Source organism: Triplophysa rosa, linkage group LG25 (assembly GCF_024868665.1).
Source record: "Triplophysa rosa linkage group LG25, Trosa_1v2, whole genome shotgun sequence".
Classification (NCBI taxonomy): domain Eukaryota; kingdom Metazoa; phylum Chordata; class Actinopteri; order Cypriniformes; family Nemacheilidae; genus Triplophysa; species Triplophysa rosa.
Genome location: NC_079914.1, coordinates 11,949,526 through 11,970,363, shown reverse-complemented (window position 1 = coordinate 11,970,363; position 20,838 = coordinate 11,949,526). Strand labels below are relative to the sequence as shown.

The window sequence follows — 20,838 nt, the reverse complement described above, 5'->3', positions numbered from 1 at the left end:
TCAAATAGGCCTGATACAACTGATGTCTCTCTGAAAGGGTGTGACACAAGTTCTTGAAATTCTTTAAATGTCTGGTACATCTTTTGAAGTAACTATGCTTACTTTCAAATCTGATTGTCCATAATCTGATCAATGGACCAAATTTGAGTATCAGACCTGGATAGTGCCACAGATAATGATGTTTGGGTCTCAGATTCACTTCTGGAAAGGCTGCTTTTCTGGACTCCAAGTATTCTTGCATTAGAGCATCCAAATAAGAAATCTGTGACACTGAAATTTTCTGAGCGCATATCAGTTCTACAATGTCCTTTAGCTGAAGTGTTAGTTGCCAAACTTCATCTGCAGGATCCAACACTCTGTCACCAAGTATAACTGGTAGAAGCCTTAAAAAATTCTAATTTTGAATGGCCTGACCTGTCAGCTTAAGTCCATGGGGACTGACCTCGCAAGGTTTTGAGGAAGCATCAGAGCCACTATATTTGAACTGACTAATTCGGCGGTTAAGAATTGGGTAAGTAAACCACTTTTTCTTAACAAAATACTTGAGGTAAAGGGCAACATCATAAGACAACACGCCTTCAAAAAGATCGTGGCCAAGGCAAGGTGGCAAGCCAGGTTGGCACACTTTAAAGTTATTCAAAGAATAAAACTGAATAAAAACTGAATTGAACTTTACACCTTGAACTTCTGTAGCACCTTCTGTCTGTAACTGCTTAACGGCAGAATCATATCTCTCAACAGTGCGTAGTGGACCACAAAAATTTGGGTCAACACTCTGAAATTCCTCTTTCGTAACCAGACAGTACCTGCAAAAATACTTGGACTGACTAAAGTTTTCCAAGAATCCACCAATGGAGTGTGATCCTAAATTATCTCCAGCAATGGAGTAAAGACTGCCTTTTATAACAGACTGATCTGACAACGCAATCCCGTTTTCCTCAAGATCTTTCAGGTCTGCTATTTGCTGTGAGAAAACACTTTCACTGCCAAAGTCTTTAAAGTTCTTCTCTCTGCACAGCATAACCAGCTGCATATGTTCTGTGTTTGACCTAAGGTGAGCTGGCAAATTAACAAGAGAGAAGTAAACGGCCAGAATTTTGTGCTCCTTACGTGCAGAGCCTAAAGGGTTAACCACCTCAAAGGCATCCTGATAGAGCAGTAGCTGAAGGCTTGGGTTGCCTTGAGAGAGGTCTCTGCACTTGAGTATTTGGCCATCTGTGCAATCACAAAGAATGTCAGTGGAATTTCTTTCAGACAGGTGCATTGAAATGTAATTCTTCCCAAAATCTGAATTTAACAAACTCTTCAATGTCTGTTTCACAGGTACATAGTATGCAAATTGCTCTTTCCGATTCTCATCTCTACCTAAAAGTATTCTTTTTGGTTCAACATAGCTGAATACTTTTTTAAAAACCTATCAAGTGTTCTTGTATTTACGTGAACAGCATTTAACTGTTAATTAAATGGTAATTTCATGCATTATAATTTACAGTTTTTTACCTTCGCAATTTTACATTTTTTCACCGTTAAATCCACTGACATTTTTGTACAATGATGTTAGTATACTTACTGCATAATGTTACTTAAAATATTTCTGAACTTTACTTATGTTTACATTTTTTGTAAGGGGTGTTATCACCAGACCTTCACACGTGGTCTATCTTTACCAGATGCACATTTGTCTATTGTATTCATAAGGTTTATTGTCTTTATATCTATTGAAGATTTTCTGACTTAATTAAAAAACATCTAGTTAAAAACATTTAATGTTAAGACAGAATTTAAGACAGCACTAAGACGTTTCTACTTGTAAATCTACAATCTATTGTAGATTATGTATATTTCTGCATACAGCATAAAACACAGTGAGTTTTGTTGTAAAATGTGTTCTTATCACTTGACAGCATAATGTAAATTTTTCATTTTTTAATAATACAGATCTTTGAAGTTGAGGTTCCTCAAACACTCCATTATATTTAAAACATGCCAGAAGTAAATCTCAAACAACCTGAACTGATTCCTCACATTCGTCCAACTGTGCCCAAATATTGTTTTTTTAGGTTGACAGTTCTCCTAATGTGCAGCAGTCTCAATTCTGACATCCCTTCTGTTCCAGGAGAGATCTTTTGATTAATTTAGTTTTTGATCATTTAATAAATAGACCACTGAATTACAAACATGTTTCATTTTGTTATTTAACCCATTTTATTTTCCCCAATACAATCAAATACTTCAGAAATCCAACACCATTAATAGACAAAGTACATCACCTCATGCCATTATTCATCTACAGACACATAAACTACATTAAGTTATCAGTAACATCACATCTTCAAAAGCTTCAAACTGAGCATCCGTACAGCTTGTTGATCCTCAGGATGTCGGTGTTTGACATTTCCTGTCTCTGTCCGATTTTCACAGACGCATCAGGAACAGGGATGATGGTTTCCATCCCAGCCTGGTTGGTGAAGGCCGTTCTTCCATAGTGCATGATGGAGCCGTAGTCGTATGGGGTGTTTTGGTTGTTGCTGTTCTGTTTCTGGAAGTTGTAGGCCATATCAGGAGAGATGAACTCCCAGTTGATCTCGACGTACTGGTCGCGGTCGCTCCTGGTTTGCTCGTGGTAGAAGCCCAGGGCGTGATTGAGCTCATGTTGAACGATGCCGTGGTACACGCAGCCGTACCTGTTGAGAGAGACCACCTGTTGGCCACCTGTTCTACCAAGAGAAGAGTAACACCTGAGAGGAAACAAGAGCACATATAAATCTTCTTCTTTTGGACTAAGAGCGCTTCAATGTGTCTTGTTGATATGGTATGATTGTCCTCACCCGTCTTTGTCCTCAATACTGATGTAGTCCATCTGAGATGATCTGGGCACAAAGCGGATGCAGGTTTTGCTGTGGAAGGTCATCATGGCGTTCTCGATAGTCCTCTTCTCATTATATGCTGCAGAGAAGACGGGTGACAGTTTGAGAATGACATTGATATGAATGATAAATGTGTGACGTGATGAAGGAGGTTTACTTACTGAATTCACTGCTCACTGTGTAAGGCACCTCCACTAGATTCTTGCTGTTTTTCTTCCACAAACAGTTGTTGTTAAAGCAGTAGAGAGCATTTCTGGTTTTGGGAAACACCAGATCTCCTTCAATCAGGAGTTCAGTCGATCCTGTGTGGAAAGAAAGCGATATTGATGAAGTTACACAACATGTCTTGATGTGAATTTCTTCTTTCTGACAGTCATTTTTAGTGTCTGACCATTGTTGGAGTCCAAAATCTTTGTAGTGATGTCCACATCTTCAGGCTCTGTTACTAACATATCGTCAAGCTTCTGCTCCTGTTGACAGACAAATGCATGAAATTACTTCTATACTAAACATTTTTTTATCTGAGTAACCCAAGAGTCAGGGTCTTACCGTGAGAAATAACGCCTGTGAGACGCCACACAGCAGCAGCAGAATGGAGAATGATGCTCTTGTGTTCATGTTGTCTCAGTGTGTAGAGATGTTCAGGATGCTCTTGTCCTGACGTTTGGTGTCTGTGTGCTGTCTGACCTGGACTTTATATTCATCTGTGTAGGTGGGTCTACAGGGGATTATGGGTAGGTTTTGGTATCCAGGGTCTAATGTGTTTAACTACAGGGAGGATCGCTGACCTCGCCTGTTAGTCCAAAACCTTACAAGCTTCTTGAGATTGTTTTACTAACCCACTGAAGTGGACATGATGTACAGTAAGTGCACCAGAACAATAGTTTTCAAGTTTTCTACTGACACAGATTTAAAGAAGGCTTATTTGTTAAAACATCTTAATTGATCAGTTTAAATGTGTATCAACATCGTTTGACTCGGAGACATCATAGCTGAGCTCCATATGACTTATAATTCTGTTTGAAAGTAAATTTTCTTTTTCATATGAACATGATCATTTGCAGTGTACACCATAACATTTTTGTCCCAATTGCTTTGAAAACTTCTCCATGTTATAATCATAAACCTTAAATCACCAGAACTTCACACATGGTCTATATCTCTTACATTTGTGCTTTGTATTATTCATGAGGCTCATTATCTTTATAACTATTGATTGTTTTTTTTTCTCACTCAATACCAAATAGTTTAATAGAAAATATTAAGGTCATATTTATTGATGAAAGGTTAGTTAGTCTTCAGATATTTCTGCTCACGAATCTGCATCGAGTTGCAAACATAACTACAGTACATTATGCATAATTTTGTATACAGCATAAATGCAGTAAATTTTGTTCTGAAATGTATATCTAAAAAGCATGAACAAGGCAAAAAAAATCTTGGTTTCATAATTTATTTAGTAGTTCACGAGAAAAGCTTTTTAAAGGACACATTAGTTGTGTTGACCGTCTGTATCTTAATTCTCAGTAGACACTTTGGGACAGATTCACTAACAGCTTATGCCAGTGCAAACCTTTGGTGTTAAAAAACTACTGTCAGTATTTACCAAAGACACGTAGAGGAACATTAGCGCTGAAAATGTGTTTTTGCGACTGAACTTATTGCATATGCATTATCAGGACTTTCCGTTTCATACGAGAAATGTATGGGAGGAGAGTATTTAAATGAATGCCTCAAATAAATAATATTTGCGCTTGTCAATTTACTGGTATTTGCATCATTATTTAACGCCCAAAAGTAGCATGTCTTAAACCCATGTTAATTTGTGCTGCTCTGGGTAGATTGTTTTGGTCATTATGGAAATGAGAAAATTGCACATTTGGTTTTTTTTGCTCCTTGTCAGTAAATCAGCCACAAAATTTTCACTCCAATTGTCTCTTTTTTGAAATTGCGATCTTATGCTAATTTGCCCTGTTTAGTAAATCTGGCCCATGGTCACTTTTTGTTATTATGACTTAATCACTTTAGTTTTCACAGGATTATGTCAATTGCATTTCTTCTGGTCTTTGTTGAAACATTATGGTGGTTGGTTGACTCTCAAATAAAATTCAACATGCTGAAGATCTTTTGAACTTCATATACAATCCATTCTAGCCAAAATACAGACGTCTCAGATAATCTCAACTAACACCTGAAACCTTTCCAGTTATTCTGTTTCTGTAAATAAACATAAACAATTACATGTTTAATTTAATTAATTGATTATTGTATCAGGTCGTCCAGTTCTTCTTATTTGGTGTGCCTTTCTGCAGGCTACAAGGAAACCTGAATACTGACGTCCCATCTGTTCCAGTAGAGATATTTGTGATTCATGTCAACCAGTATCAGAGTTATGACAATTCATTCTCTTATCTTTTATGAAATCAGACATTGAATTACAAACACTGTTTTTGTTATTTATTTCGTTTTATTTTTCCCAATGCAACATTTTATAAATCCAACACCATCAAAAGATAAAGAACATCACCTCATTCCTTATTCACCTACAGACACATAAACTATATTAAATGATCAGTAACATCACGTCTTCATAAGCCTCAGATTGAGCATCCGTACAGCTTGTTGATCCTCAGGATGTCGGTGTTTGACATTTCCTGTCTCTGTCCGATTTTCACAGATGCATCAGGAACAGGGATGATGGTTTCCATCCCAGCCTGGTTGGTGAAGGCCGTTCTTCCATAGTGCATGATGGAGCCGTAGTCGTATGGGGTGTTTTGGTTGTTGCTGTTCTGTTTCTGGAAGTTGTAGGCCATATCAGGAGAGATGAACTCCCAGTTGATCTTGACGTACTGGTCGCGGTCGCTCCTGGTTTGCTCGTGGTAGAAGCCCAGGGCGTGATTGAGCTCATGTTGAACGATGCCGTGGTACATGCAGCCGTACCTGTTGAGAGAGACCACCTGTTGGCCACCTGTTCTACCAAGAGAAGAGTAACACCTGAGAGGAAACAAGAGCACATATGAATCTTCTTCTTTTGGACTAAGAGCGCTTCAATGTGTCTTGTTGATATGGTATGATTGTCCTCACCCGTCTTTGTCCTCAATACTGATGTAGTCCATCTGAGATGATCTGGGCACAAAGCGGATGCAGGTTTTGCTGTGGAAGGTCATCATGGCGTTCTCGATAGTCCTCTTCTCATTATATGCTGCAGAGAAGACGGGTGACAGTTTGAGAATGACATTGATATGAATGATAAATGTGTGACGTGATGAAGGAGGTTTACTTACTGAATTCACTGCTCACTGTGTAAGGCACCTCCACTAGATTCTTGCTGTTTTTCTTCCACAAACAGTTGTTGTTAAAGCAGTAGAGAGCATTTCTGGTTTTGGGAAACACCAGATCTCCTTCAATCAGGAGTTCAGTCGATCCTGTGTGGAAAGAAAGCGATATTGATGAAGTTACACAATATGTCTTGATGTGAATTTCTTCTTTCTGACAGTCATTTTTAGTGTCTGACCATTGTTGGAGTCCAAAATCTTTGTAGTGATGTCCACATCTTCAGGCTCCGTTATTAACATATCTGCAAGCTTCTGCTCCTGTTGATAGGAAAATGCACGAAATTACTCATACATCGAACATTTTTCTTACAGAAGATACCAAGAGACTAGTCAGGGTCTTACCGTGAGAAATAACGCCTGTGAGACGCCACACAGCAGCAGCAGAATGGAGAATGATGCTCTTGTGTTCATGTTGTCTCAGTGTGTAGAGATGTTCAGGATGCTCTTGTCCTGACGTTTGGTGTCTGTGTGCTGTCTGACCTGGACTTTATATTCATCTGTGTAGGTGGGTCTACAGGGGATTATGGGTAGGTTTTGGTTTCCAGTGTCTAATGTGTTTAACTACAGGGAGGATCGCTGACCTCGCCTGTTAGTCCAAAACCTTACAAGCTTCTTGAGATTGTTTTACTAACCCACTGAAGTGGACATGATGTACAGTAAGTGCACCAGAACAATAGTTTTCAAGTTTTCTACTGACACAGATTTAAAGAAGGCTTATTTGTTAAAACATCTTAATTGATCATTTTAAATGTGTATCAACATCGTTTGACTCGGAGACATCATAGCTGAGCTCCATATGACTTATAATTCTGTTTGTAAGTAAATTTTCTTTTTCATATGAACATGATCATTTGCAGTGTACACCATAACATTTTTGTCCCAATTGCTTTGAAAACTTCTCCATGTTATAATCATAAACCTTAAATCACCAGAACTTCACACATGGTCTATATCTCTTACATTTGTGCTTTGTATTATTCATGAGGCTCATTATCTTTATAACTATTGATTGTTTTTTTTTCTCACTCAATACCAAATAGTTTAGTAAAATATATTAAGGTCATATTTATTGATGAAAGGTTAGTTAGTCTTCAGATATTTCTGCTCACGAATCTGCATCGAGTTGCAAACATAACTACAGTACATTATGCATAATTTTGTATACAGCATAAATTCAGTATATTTTGTTCTGAAATGTATATCTAAAAAGCATGAACAAGGCAAAAAAAATCTTGGTTTCATAATTTATTTAGTATTTCACGAGAAAAGCTTTTTAAAGGACACATTAGTTGTGTTGACCGTCTGTATCTTAATTCTCAGTAGACACTTTGGGACAGATTCACTAACAGCTTATGCCAGTGCAAACCTTTGGTGTTAAAAAACTACTGTCAGTATTTACCAAAGACACGTAGAGGAACATTAGCGCTGAAAATGTGTTTTGCGACTGAACTTATTGCATATGCATTATCAGGACTTTCCGTTTCATACGAGAAATGTATGGGAGGAGAGTATTTAAATGAATGCCGCAAATAACTAATATTTGCGCTTGTCAATTTACTGGTATTTGCATCATTATTTAACGCCCAAAAGTAGCATGTCTTAAACCCATGTTAATTTGTGCTGCTCTGGGTAGATTGTTTTGGTCATTATGGAAATGAGAAAATTGCACATTTGGTTTTTTTTGCTCCTTGTCAGTAAATCAGCCACAAATTTTTTTATGTTTTTGTGACTTTTAGTTATTATGACTTAATCACTTTAGTTTTCACAGGATTATGTCAATTGCATTTCTTCTGGTCTTTGTTGAAACATTCTGGTTGGATGATGCCATGATACACAATGACGTTTTCATAAACAATTTAAACCCTATTTTATTTAAATCACTATATATCATGCCACAGATTAATTTCTACATTTTTTCCTTAAGTGCACCAAGCTCGATATACATTGTAAAATATAACAGCTTTTACAATTTAAAGTGTTCTGCTCGCTTTTGTTGGTGGACAAAAGGTTTTATTTTAAAGTTTTAGCTTTTGTTCATATTCCTGTTTCATTGTTCTCACCTGTGTCTTGTTGTCTTGTTTAGTTCTTGTGTGTTTAAAAGCCTCATGTTCTTCATTTTGTTTGTACTTTTGTATCACAGGTTTCGTGTTCGGTTGAACACTACAATTATATTAGTTGATCATTTATGAGGGATTGAGGTTAGAAACACTATAGAGGTTGTGTGTTTTACATGTTTAAGGTAAAAGAATTTGTGGCCATAAAACAGCAGAACATTTGTAACTCTTACCTCATTTGTTAATCCAAAACCATGCCCAATTAGAGACTCAGGTACTTAAAATTGTTAACATAATCCACTGAAATGGACATGATGTGTTTTTTTTAAGTGCATCTAAACAGTATATGAGGAGTTTCCAAAATACTAGAAGTGCATTATATATATATATATATATATATGTACATTTTTTTTAGATTTGTACATCCCATATGTACATCGTCTTTAATTCATGCAACATGTGTGTCATAGAGGTCATAGGTCATGATATACAGTATGTAGAATGACAAGATAACTGCTATAAATCGAGCACACCAATTCCAACACTCATATTGTATTTTTATAACATTTATTTCTGCCAACAAATCAAACATTTCAGAAATCCAACACCAACAATAGAGAAAGAGTATCACCTCATTGCATTATTAATCAAGAGACATAAACTATATTAAATGATCAGTGATTTCACTTTTAAATGATCAGTGACTTCTGCTCCTGTTGACAGACAAATGCATGAAATTACTTCTATAATAAACATCGTTTTACGTGAGTAACCCAAGAGGGTGCAGCAAAATGGAGAATGATGCTCTTGTGTTCATGTTGTCTCAGTGTGTAGAGATGTTCAGGATGGTCTTGTACTGACATTTGGTGTCTGTGTGCTGTCTGACCTGGACTTATTCATACTATATTCATCTGTGTAGGTGGGTTCAACTTTTAATCTGTGTATCTCACGGGAGGACAGACCTAATAGATAGATAGATAGATAGATAGATAGATAGATAGATAGATAGATAGATAGATAGATAGATAGATAGATAGATAGATAGATAGATAGATAGATAGATAGATAGATAGATAGATAGATAGATAGATAGATAGATAGATAGATAGATAGATAGATAGATAGATCATAACTTTTCTATGGCAACTAACTGTCTATATGAGTCAATATAGAAAAACATACACATAAAGTGGCCTCATTACAGTTTGTTCACAAATCTGCTACATAGCTTGAATAGCCTTTGTCTAAAAATGTGCTCAGTGCATGCGTCATATTATACATTCCTAGGTTATTGTGATATCACGTGTGGAATAATGTCCACAGATTCATTTAGCTATTTTAAAATATTTAAGTTTTAAAATACTTTATTAGGAAACCTATAATGTAAAATTAAGTGATTGCAAAAGTAAAAACGTATGAAATGTGTAAATGTTGACTCTTGAACCGAACGAACACGTTTTTATGGTTTGTCCTCGCTGATGAGGAAAACCCAACCCACCCGTGCTTTAGATGGTATGATCCAAAGGATTCATAAAATCAAAACTGATGAACAGGGGTGGTCATATTTTATACACTTGCAAACATACACCGGCACGAGTGAAATATTGGCCAAACAAACTTTTTGTGTTATTTCATTGTATTTAATTGCAACGTTATTTGTTTCTAAAAACGTAACATCTGCGTTTTTGCTGAACATGGACGCAACCTCTCCCCCGCACTCCCCCCAAATGTACCGATCCATTATTCCCCCTCTTCTTCCGCGCAAGCGCTGTAACTTCAGCCTCTTGCCATCTGGGAGGGTTTTGTCTGTTGGGTTCGGATCTGCTATTGTCTTGCTTTGTTCTGGGGTTTAAAAGCCGTTTTTTATCAGCATTAATTTCGGTAAGCCCTAAATTGGTTTTACACACACCTCATTGACGTATACGAATTGCTTTACGTTTACAAATTTTTGTTTTTTAAATTGATGTCAGGGTTTTTTTGGCTCCGCTTTGAGATCAGCTGTTTTTAGTCATGGTGGCGGTGCTCGCGACATGTTAATAGCCAAATCATTTAAATAACGAATTCGTCAGTTTTCTTTTATCATATGAAAACGTCTAGTTGCCGATAATCGATCTTTTTAAATGTGACGTAACAAAATAATATTGTTATATTTTGTGGTTTAGTTGCTATTAGTAGAGCGGTTAGGCCTCATTTAGCCGGTTAGCTTAACGTTAGCTGTAGCGTGAGACAGGCGCGTGAGGTGCTGACTGTTAGTTTGACCATAGAGACTGATACGTTTCGTACAAATGTGTCTAAAAATATAGATATACAATTATAACTGTTCATTTTTATATAAATTATAACTGTCGTGCTATGTGTTAAAGGTAATGGGATTGTGATCATTTGCACGTTGGCTTAACTACTATCTGGTCTGGCTTGATCGATCATTAAACAGGCCTTTGTTTACAGTTTTTAGGTCGTATATGTGTATGTATGTATATGGAAAATAATATTTTTGTCATTCTAGTATTTGACACAAAATCACTTTTTATCTTAAAATGGCCTAACTCATGTGGCTTCTTTTATTCTCAAATTCTGTGCACTGACTTCTCTTTTTTTCACACAGGTGTCTTTTATGAATAATCAAAAGCAGCAAAAGCCAACGCTTACCGGCCAGCGTTTTAAAACTCGTAAAAGAGGTAATGGCCAGCAGAACATGCAATACAGGAGTCCCATTAAAAGTGAATTCATTTTTCGGCCTTTAACTTTTCATTTCCTTTTTCTTTCCCCACAGATGAAAAGGAGAGATTTGACCCCTCTCTGTTTCAAGAAAGTATCGTTCAAGGCTTGAACCAAACTGGCACTGATTTGGAAGCGGTTGCGAAGTTCCTTGATGCCTCTGGTGCCAAACTTGACTACCGCCGGTATGCTGAGACTCTCTTCGACATCCTGGTGGCTGGTGGAATGCTGGGTAAGCCTTCGTTTAGAAATGCATACAACTGTCAGGATAAACGGAAATAATTCAATATTTAAATGACGATTTTTAGTCCGAGGGGAGTTGTGGATATTTCTATACTTAACTCGGTTTGAGTTAAATGGACAAGTTCATTTTTAATATGAGTTTTAATTTGCTTTCTTGAATTCCCTCTCCACAGCCCCAGGAGGAACCTTATCTGATGACCTGACCCGTACGGAGTTCTGCCTCTTCACGGCGAGTGAAGACCTGGAGACCATGCAGGCTTACGCTCAGGTATTCCCCATCTCCTGTGCCTGACTGTCCCACATCTAAACGCACTCTTTTGTTTCCAAGCTTGTTTGGGAATTGCTGTGACTCAAATCCTATCAGTTCCCCAAACACACAAACTGCGACATGTTTTAACACATTCCTTCTGTTGCGCCTGTAGGTTTTTAACAAGCTGATCAGGCGTTACAAGTACCTGGAGAAAGGTTTTGAAGAAGAGATTAAAAAGGTGAGCGTCAGTGGTTGACTTGGATTGAATTTCAACATGTTTGTTAGGCAAATGAAGTGCAATTGGAAATCCCATCTTTTTGTAATTTCGTTTGAACTCTTTTGTGTCCCAGCTGCTGCTGTTTTTAAAAGGGTTCACAGAGTCCGAGAGGAATAAATTGGCCATGCTTACCGGAATCCTGCTGGCCAATGGCAATATATCGGCCTCCATCCTGAACAGCCTCTACAATGAGAACTTGGTCAAGGAAGGTAATAAGAAACGTCTAGACCGGTCTAACGTGACTGCCGGACTTGTATTGTATAGAAGACTGTAGGAGTTCTCACGGACGTTTCGTTTCAGGTGTCTCCGCTGCCTTCGCTGTAAAACTGTTCAAGTCTTGGATCAACGAGAAAGACATCAACTCCGTTTCTGCTAGCCTTCGTAAAGTTGGCATGGACAATAGGCTGATGGTTAGTTCTTTATGTATAAAAAGCTGCTTGTATTGCACAAGGTGTTTGCCTGGAAATTCAAAATGTTGTGGTTGTATGTTTTTGAATGAAACTGAAGTGAATTGTTTAACCAGAGCTCCCATTTCATTCATTTAACAAGTCTTTTTTTTCACGCATCAGGAGCTGTTCCCTGCCAACAAGCGTAGCTGTGAACACTTCTCGAAATATTTCACCGACGCTGGGCTGAAGGAGCTCTCAGACTTTGCACGCAACCAGCAGTCCATTGGTGCTCGCAAAGAGCTTCAAAAGGAACTGCAGGAGCAGATGGCTCGCGGTGAGACCCTCAAAGACGTGAGTGGCCACCAACGCTGCTTATAGTTGCTCCCTTTGTGTTCAGTTTGTGTTTGACTTGTATACGATTTAGTTATTGAATACGATACTGAGTTGAGTTAACTTAAATGTTGCCCGAATTTAAGCCAGGAAGATGCTAAGTTTGTACCCGTGTTTATTCTTCATCAGTGTTTGTTCTTATTCAGATGATTGCCTATGTTCGTGAGGAGATGAAGAAAACGAACATTTCAGAGCAGACTATGATCGGCATCGTGTGGTCCAGCGTAATGAGCTCCGTGGAGTGGAATAAAAAGGAGGAGCTCGTCACAGAGCAAGCCATCAAACTCTTGAAGGTTTGCTGTGGGACAGAGACCATAAACCCTTTGTTTTCCGAAACTGTGTGACATGTGTTTTGTGGTGGTAATCGTTTCTGAAAATTGTCCTTGCAGCAATACAGCCCTCTGTTGAAGGCCTTCACTTCCCAGGGCCTGTCCGAGCTCACGCTTCTGTTGAAGATCCAGGAGTACTGCTACGACAACATCCACTTCATGAAGGCCTTCCAGAAGATCGTGGTGCTTCTTTACAAAGGTGTGTAAACTACGATATTGTCGATTGCGTAGCTAATGGTTGAATTATAGTCTAATATGGCTTTTTAATTGTAGCTGATGTTTTGAGCGAGGAGGTTATTTTGAAGTGGTACACAGAAGGCCACGTGGCCAAAGGAAAGAGTGTCTTCCTGGAGCAGATGAAGAAGTTTGTGGAATGGCTGAAAAACGCTGAGGAGGGTAAGTGTCTCGTGTTAATGGGGTGTGAGACACTTTAGGATTTGTAGGCAGTTTCTTTTTTTTTCCGTGGTGTCATTTTATACCAATGTTTGTTTCAGAGTCCGAATCCGAGGAAGAAGAGGCAGACTAAACATGTCAGCGGAATGTTTTGTTACAGAAGTGCTCGTCTAATTCCCCCCTTTTTATTTTTTCCAGTTCTACCTCCTGTTTTTCAAACCATAACATTTAGATGTCATTTAAGGGCTTTATAACAAATGGTTAATTTTAACAGGTTTTTCTAATGAGGTTTACACTTAAGATAGCACAAAAGTTGTGGTCAACCTTTGTAATTATTTACTCGCTCAAGGAACTTTTAAGTGTCGCCAGTCGGAACATCTTAAATTATGATTCCTTTAAGACTTGACATTCCATTGAATAAGATCAGGCTGCCTTGTTTGCTTTTAAGATGCCCTTTTCTATATGGTATTGATGCCTTCATGCCCTGTCATGAGCAGTGTCCGCAAAGGGGAAAACACAGTAAACATTTCTCATCGTGATGTTATTGCCAAAGGTTCGAGTCTTGCTCTCATAACATCAGCGTTCCGTTCCCTGCCTACGAAACTGTACAGTGCTAAAAAATGACGATCCTGTAAAGACCCTTAAATGACTCCTGACCTCTTCTCTGATGTATCTCCAACTTATATGTCACCAATTTCTCTAATCTGAATTACTGATTGACTTTTTTTTAAGAAATAAAGAATTAGAAGTATGAGCTTTCTGTCTGGGTCTTGGATTTGTTTTTTGCATGCTGTTTTAGTGGACATTTTCATGTTTATTATTACTTTATCACGGTTTTTACTTTGGAAAAAATGTACTCTACTTTGTAATGCATGTACTTTGTACTCCACACTTAATGTTGTTTTTACCTGTAGTACTTGCATTAAAGTGCATTAAAATATTTCTTGTTATGAGCATTACAGGTTAAAATGTGGAGTTAAGTATGCATTATACAATTTTACAAAGCACAGATACTGAATGTACTCGTGTAAAAACTCCTCAGTACTAGCCACATCTAGTATGAAACTGTTGAAACCTTTTAAGCAACATTTGTTGTAGTTGCCGCTTTCCAGGTGGGTGATCTAAACACGTCCCAGGATGAAGTAGATAGTTGAAAACAGTCACAAAGTGCAAGTCTTTACAAAAATACTTTATTATATAGCAGCTCTTGGATGTTTGGCATGTGCAAAGAACACTTTTAGAAGGTAGTTTTCAAGTATTGCAATGTTTAGAGGTAGGCCATATTAGTGGTGAAATGCAATTTTAAATATTGGGGTAAGTTATATACAAATGACTGGCAATAAATGTAATGTAGTAAACAGTAATTTTACAATTCTTCAATATTTTTTCATTTTGAGGCAATGTGAGATTCATTGACCACTGAATGCAACTAAAGAAAAAATATTCACAACCTGTCACTGACTAAAGACTTGTGCAACACATGCCGTAAACATGTATGTTTAATATAGCTACTTGTAGTACTAAAAGAACTCTGATCTAAACATGAAATACACATTTTACAATGTTGCATAAAATGCCATTAGGATCAAACAAAAAAGTTCAGTGGACTATACTTAGTCAACATAAAGCTGCTTAAACAAACCATTTTGCTTCTGAAATGATATTTCTAAAGGAACACAAAAGTAAATGTGGTCAGTTATGATTTTGTGTAGCTACATTCTTGCATTGTTTTTAGACGATGCAAAAATACAATTGAACCGTAACCTATGTTGTAAAAATTTCAGAATTTGTCAATCGCATTTCAGTGCAGAAAAGTTTTGCTAATTTTTTACTATAGAGCAAGTTTAAGTGCATAAGCAACCACAAATTCATGTTTTGTTAAAAGTATGTATTACTATTGTCATAGGCGGGGAGCGAATCAAGTATTGAGCAATAAGTTGCATTAAAGGATACTCCACCCAAAAAGGAAAATTCTGTCATGAATTACTTGTACATAAAATAAAATGTTCTACTATGGTAGTCAGTGGTACCTCAGAAAGCTCAGTTGCTAACATTCATCCAAATATTTTTCTTTCTGTTCAAGAGAACAAAGAAATTCATACAGGTTTGGAACAACTTGAGGCAGAGTAATTCATTACAGAATTTTTCTTTTTGGGAGGACTATCCCTTTAAATGCATCTTGGAGTGCGCGCTTTAGGATCCAAATGTTAACAAAGAGGGCACATTGCGTTCCTCCTAGATCATTAAAGCGCACGCTGTGCCGTGCCAGTGCGCAATACCACCCAACAGTAATTTGACATTTTATCAACAAAGTATAAACTCAGATGTGGGTGGCATGTGGGACAGGATCATGAATCAGGTCATCCGCCGTCCTTTACTCCAAAGATTACCGCGTCACGTGCCATTTCCCAATAAATCTTTAGCATGCTCAACCCAACCGAGAGGTTAGAATCTTGTTTACTGTCTCTATGTCCAAGTTGGGATCACGGCTCTGTCCCGGGACCGAGGGAGGGGATGAGCTTTTGCCCGCCGTTGTACTGACAGCGACCGCTGCAAAGCGCAGGGTTTTGATTTCCATCATGTGACGTGCGCAGGCAGACACAGGAGTGGCTTTTTTAAAGGCAAGGGATGGTGTGGCTTACTATATCTGATACTGAAATAGCCTTCGACCAGGTGCAACTTTACACATATTCTCCGGTTACATTAACCAAAACACGCTTGATAAGGGGGCACACATGCACGCGCACGCAGACGGTAAACGCAGGTGAAAAAGTGCAGTATTCCTAGATTCGTCTCTCTGCTCCAATCTTTTCGTCTGTCCCCAGAAATTTAGGGAAAAAAACACATACAGCAGAATATTGTGTCTCTGTGCAAGGTTGATGTCTCTTTACATGTAAACATTCAGGAGTTGGGGCTCGTGCATAGCAGCTGTCAGTCAGAGAGCCTTTGCTGTCACGCAGGCGTGTGCTTGTCCCCGTCTCTTAACTGCACAAGTAAATAAAGTAGTTAGACAAGCCGTTCACAAACATCATGTTTTGCATGTTTCTATACGATTCTGAGTCAATTATGTAATCGTTATTGTGCGTTTTATATATGCGCATTGGTTTAAAAGCAAAGGACGAGGGTTCGATTCCTAAGGGAAACAATTTTTTTTTAATTATTTTTATGGGCAGTAGTTGAAGTATTTTTACTCTCAAGTACATTTTTATGTCTGTACATCCAATGTGTATAGGAAAGCACTACATTTTTAATGTATGTTTGATAATATAAATGTAGTGAAGCATCAAAAATTCAAGTACAGACACAGAAAATGTATTTGAACAGAAGAAAAATGCTTCACTGCCGTCCACCTCTTAATGCATAAGTAAAATGCATACATAAAAAATGTAGATGGAATCTGCAATAGCCTACCTCATAATTCTAAAGTCCACAGTGACCATCTAATAAAACATTTCATTATTATTTATTATAGACAATTATAAAAAACATAACAAAAGAAAATACTTTCTCTAAAGCTGCTTTGCAACAATTCAAAACTGTGAATTATTACATTTTTTTTTCATGAAAAATGACTTTAGTACACTTAGTATTTACTTCAGTAAACTGTAGTAAAGTGTAGCGTAGGCTACTGTAGTAAACTACACTTTGTTGATGTACAAATTATTCTGTATTAGTGAATAAAGTATAATAAATACTGTAGTATTATATTTATTATGGTTATCTTAAAAATAATGATGTATACTAAAAACCGGTAATATTCCGGCAGCTATATAAACGTTTTTGTACGATTACATGTTTTTCATGCTATTTTACATCCAAATTGTGAAGTTGCAGTCTATTCATTTGAAAATTCTGTCAAATAAAACAGTAAAATGTCGTAATACGATTCTGCATTTTCTTAAACCACATTTACAAAATGTACTGTATTGAACATTATAATACTATAATACGTAATTAATTATAGGCCTACTACACGATTTCTTAATGTGAGATTGGGATAGATACATTTCAATTTCAATTACGTGTCATGCACTTTCTCTGACACGACAGGTGCAACTTTAAGGACTCACCGTTTTCCTTTGGTTACTAAGGCAGAAAGTGCAGATGGGTCGTACCGGAGGATTTTTGAGGTTGGTGCTTTGTAAGATATTGTGATACTTCAGACACGGCTGTCCGTCCCTGCAGTCCTCCCCGAGCAGCAGCACGTTGGCCAGGTGCGAAATGTAGCTGGACGCCAATCGCAGAGTCTCGATTTTCGACAACTTCCTTTCCGCCGGCTCCGTGGGGATGAGGGTGCGCAGAGCCGTGAAGGCCGTGTTGACGCTGTGCGTGCGGTCTCGCTCTCGCGCGTTAGCTGCCTGGCGCTGTTTGCTCACGCCCGCGAGTCTGCGTAGCCCGCGTAGCCCACGGCGCCTCGCGCCTTCCCCGTGGCCCCGCGTGGGACTCCCGGCCCCGGTGGATTTCTCGGAGCTGTCGCTCGCGCTGTCGAGCTCGTCGGGATCGGAGGGCAGACTCTGGGTGTCGTGCGTGGGATGCGTGGACTTCATGGTGCTTGTCGCGGGTAGCCCATGGTGCAGATGCTGGCTGCCCATGGCGCTTTTAGATGAGTGAAAATAGCAGCCGGGGGGCAGCTGCTTCTGATCCGGTGTCCGGAGGTCTTCCGTGGCCCCGTGGCACTTAAGCATGCCATTTCTTGAATGACTGCTCCCTTTCTGGATTTGTCCGCCACCGTGTGGACGCGGAAAAGGCTGGACAGGTGGATCCGAGAGGGCCACCTGTCATGGCCCAAAGGAGGAGGACTATATAAATAAATACACGTTCAAGCACACGTACGGGATTATTTCGCATTTTGAGTAAGAGTGGAGGACCTTAAAGTAAACCAGGGCGGAAATGACGTCTCCCCTTGAAATGTACCCATTCTTCTTGATAATTGACCAACGCAGGTTCACTCGGTCTTGTTATATTTTATATCTCGTGTCCGACCTGGTGCTAAATTTAGCTCCGAAAGTTTACAGACAGACGATGTTGTCTTTAAAATTCGTATCACATGGGCAGAGAGAGACAGTTGAGATTTTACTGCACGTGGGGGACAGTTTCAAATCGGTCTGGATGTAATTCAGACACCTGTTATACAAGCCATTGTAATGATTGTTGAGAGAACTTGGAATAAAAATGCGAGGTACATAGTTTTTGTAAACTAGTTGAGATTACATTCTTGCTAATGTACTTCACATTTAATTTTGTAATATGTCGTAAAAATCATTCTCGCTTCAGTCGATTATGTGATGCAGTCCATCAATCGCAGCGCAATAGCCGCATACGTTTTCATTACATACCGCTAGATGGCAGTATGAGACCACTGTGGCCATTATTGCGCGCACACAAAACTGCGATTACAGCCAGTCGATGATGCTTTTTGAAGGAATAATTTGCTCAGAGATGAAAATTCAGTCATAATTTACCCTCACGACACCTCAGGTGTATATGACTACTTCAGTTAAACACAAAGCTTTTTTCAAGTTGCGGAAGCTTCAAAAAACCACATACAGATAGCCTGCCATAAAAGTAAACGATAGATGTGTGTGAGAGAAAACCATCGATATTTTTTATTTAGGAAACCCAAAAAAGATCAAAAACGTAATTTAATTTTTGGTTTAGGATAGGCCTGTGTGACGTGACCCCTGAATTTGCTGTGGTTTACTGTTTGTACTTCATTTGTATGCATTTCTTTTTACATTAGTTGTATTTCTGTTTAAAACGTTTCCAATTGTAAATGTATATTTAGTTATGAAACAAAATAAATAAACAAACAAACAAAAAGGATATTTCGTGTGGAAATGTCACTAGAGCCAATGAGATTTGACGTTGTCACCAGATTTGAATTTAGCGCTATTTGGGGTTTGTGATGGATGCGATTTTGCTAAATCAGCACAACGTTTTCATTATTTCCTCTCGCAATCCTATCGTTTTGCTTCAGGTAACGATGGAAGTATGTGCATGCTTTTGGAGTATTTCAGCAAGTTGAAACCTATATATGGACATAAAGTGACAGATAGTTTGAAGAAAGTCTAATCTAAATTGAAAGCTCAATGAGTTGCTCTCAGGCCAAACATTTGTTCATATGGGCTTGTTTCTCCTGACAGTCGTGATCTATAAAACTCCCTGCCACCATGCAGAACAAAGACACGACATTGTAATCCTTAGAGAGAGATTGTTTTGCTCTGTGCAGGCAAAAAGCTGTGAAAGTCAAACGGCATTGAATTGTAGCAGGTGTTTCCTGGATAACTATCTTCTTGGAAACAATCGGAGCGTGCAACAATTCATTGCTTGAAATTTTCATTGAACGCTTCCACAGTGGCGAGTTTACATAGACAATATGATACAGCTTACACCCGGTTCCGCTCAGAGGAAGGTGAGAACAAATTAGCATTTTAAAGGCCCAATTTCCTGTCGAGCGAGCTTATAAAGCTCTGCGCACACCCACCTTTTAAGCACCTGTTTTAAAACACTGTCGAGAAGAGCGTGAGTGGATTTCTAAATTAAACTTCACCCTGTACGGTACCTGTTGTAAGCATTTTTTTAAGGATTGCTCTCAAATATTGGTTACGCAAGGAGAGGTCCACCTACAGATCTCAACACTAACTAGGCTTTTACATTATTTAAAGCTGCAATCTGTAGATTTCTTTGCTTAGTGATAGGTAAAGAAACCCAGTCCAGACGAGACACACCTTCCATTTTTTCTTTTCCAACTCTCTCGGAGAACTTTTGTAAGAGTAACTCCAAGTGCCCTTGCTAACCATTAAAGGCACCTAATTGGAGCCCAGAGACCGCCGGCGCTGAGGGGAACAGAGACCTCTCAAGAAAAAGTTTCCAGAGAGGATCTCTACAAGGAAGAAAAAAGTAAATAGACTGCAGTTTTGGACCACTCTCCTACGTGTACCTTCATGTTTTGAACCTAAGGGACGGAGTGGAAAGACGGGTGGAAAAAACTGGGGTTATGGATTTCTGGGAGATGTGGTTTGCTCTGAGTCATCACGCTCGAAGGATCTGATCTACGGCCAGAAAACTGCTCTCTCTTCTGTAATCTCCAGTGCAGCGGCCTTCAGAGATCGCACGGAGTGTGGATTTTCCATTCTACCATTACACGCATTTTATGATTTATGATAAATTTATGATTTAAATATTGGTTATGCTACAAAGTGTCTGAACGTCATAAATCCTAAAGGAATAGTTTATCAAAATATAAAAATTGTCATCATCCATTCACCTCTTATTGTCTATATGACTTTTCTGTTGAAAGCAAAGCAATTTAGCAAAATTTTAAAACGTTTTTTTTTATAAAACAGTCCATGTTTTCTAATTTCATACATTAGCTTTGTGTGAAGAAAATACTCTAATTAATTTATTATCTATGATAATTTTTTTTACATTGCTTATTTAAAGTATATAAACTCAGATTAACATAAAGATGTAGTGAAAAAAATAATTGTGATATGTTTATGTCAAACTTCAACACAGTCTCAAGGGAATTCGTGACATTGTCAGGAAGTGTAATCTATTCATTCGTGTTCGTGGACATGAATTTCCCCCTTC

At 38.3% G+C, this 20,838-nt stretch overlaps 3 protein-coding genes and 1 pseudogene across 4 annotated transcripts; 1 reads left to right on the top strand and 3 right to left on the bottom strand.

Annotated features, from left to right (window-relative positions):
• Positions 1–2,341: 2,341 nt before the first annotated feature.
• LOC130548731 (hatching enzyme 1.2-like) lies at positions 2,342–3,578 on the bottom strand. Of its 2 annotated transcripts, none has more exons than XM_057325691.1 (5): positions 3,417–3,578; positions 3,259–3,337; positions 3,029–3,169; positions 2,829–2,946; positions 2,342–2,738 (listed from the first exon to the last, which is right to left on the bottom strand). In XM_057325691.1, the coding sequence occupies exons 1-5, from the start codon at positions 3,483–3,485 to the stop codon at positions 2,342–2,344; spliced, it is 804 nt and encodes a 267-aa protein (XP_057181674.1). In that variant the 5' UTR covers positions 3,486–3,578. The 2 variants fall into 2 exon arrangements, with proteins under 2 accessions (XP_057181674.1, XP_057181676.1); XM_057325693.1 differs by having other exon boundaries at positions 3,259–3,331.
• Positions 3,579–5,455: 1,877 nt separating this feature from the next.
• LOC130548750 (hatching enzyme 1.2-like) lies at positions 5,456–6,663 on the bottom strand (annotated as a pseudogene).
• A 3,369-nt stretch (positions 6,664–10,032) lies between these two features.
• Positions 10,033–13,999, top strand: bzw1a (basic leucine zipper and W2 domains 1a). Its single transcript, XM_057326157.1, has 12 exons — positions 10,033–10,137; positions 10,862–10,934; positions 11,030–11,206; positions 11,391–11,485; positions 11,640–11,705; positions 11,818–11,953; positions 12,045–12,154; positions 12,314–12,484; positions 12,670–12,816; positions 12,913–13,051; positions 13,126–13,248; positions 13,347–13,999. The coding sequence occupies exons 2-12, from the start codon at positions 10,871–10,873 to the stop codon at positions 13,376–13,378; spliced, it is 1,260 nt and encodes a 419-aa protein (XP_057182140.1). The 5' UTR covers positions 10,033–10,137; positions 10,862–10,870; the 3' UTR covers positions 13,379–13,999.
• Positions 14,000–14,038: 39 nt separating this feature from the next.
• On the bottom strand, positions 14,039–18,906 carry si:ch211-246m6.4 (transcription factor 15). Its single transcript, XM_057326158.1, has 2 exons — positions 17,316–18,906; positions 14,039–16,230 (listed from the first exon to the last, which is right to left on the bottom strand). Exons 1-2 carry the CDS (start codon positions 17,928–17,930, stop codon positions 16,198–16,200), a joined length of 648 nt encoding a protein of 215 aa, XP_057182141.1. The 5' UTR covers positions 17,931–18,906; the 3' UTR covers positions 14,039–16,197.
• Positions 18,907–20,838: the final 1,932 nt, after the last annotated feature.

Bases quoted from the DNA above. Each gene is read 5' to 3' on its own strand.
- bzw1a (XM_057326157.1), top strand. From the start codon at position 10,871: ATGAATAATCAAAAGCAGCAAAAGCCAACGCTTACCGGCCAGCGTTTT. The intron at 11,954-12,044 runs GTAATAAGAAAC...GTTTCGTTTCAG, and splicing joins TGAGAACTTGGTCAAGGAAG to GTGTCTCCGCTGCCTTCGCT. The intron at 12,155-12,313 runs GTTAGTTCTTTA...TTCACGCATCAG, and splicing joins GCATGGACAATAGGCTGATG to GAGCTGTTCCCTGCCAACAA.
- LOC130548731 (XM_057325691.1), bottom strand. From the start codon at position 3,485: ATGAACACAAGAGCATCATTCTCCATTCTGCTGCTGCTGTGTGGCGTC. The intron at 3,170-3,258 runs GTCAGACACTAA...CTTTCCACACAG, and splicing joins GATTTTGGACTCCAACAATG to GATCGACTGAACTCCTGATT. The intron at 2,947-3,028 runs GTAAGTAAACCT...TCTTCTCTGCAG, and splicing joins CACAGTGAGCAGTGAATTCA to CATATAATGAGAAGAGGACT.
- si:ch211-246m6.4 (XM_057326158.1), bottom strand. From the start codon at position 17,930: ATGCTTAAGTGCCACGGGGCCACGGAAGACCTCCGGACACCGGATCAG. The intron at 16,231-17,315 runs GTGAGTCCTTAA...TTACTTGTGCAG, and splicing joins TTAGTAACCAAAGGAAAACG to TTAAGAGACGGGGACAAGCA.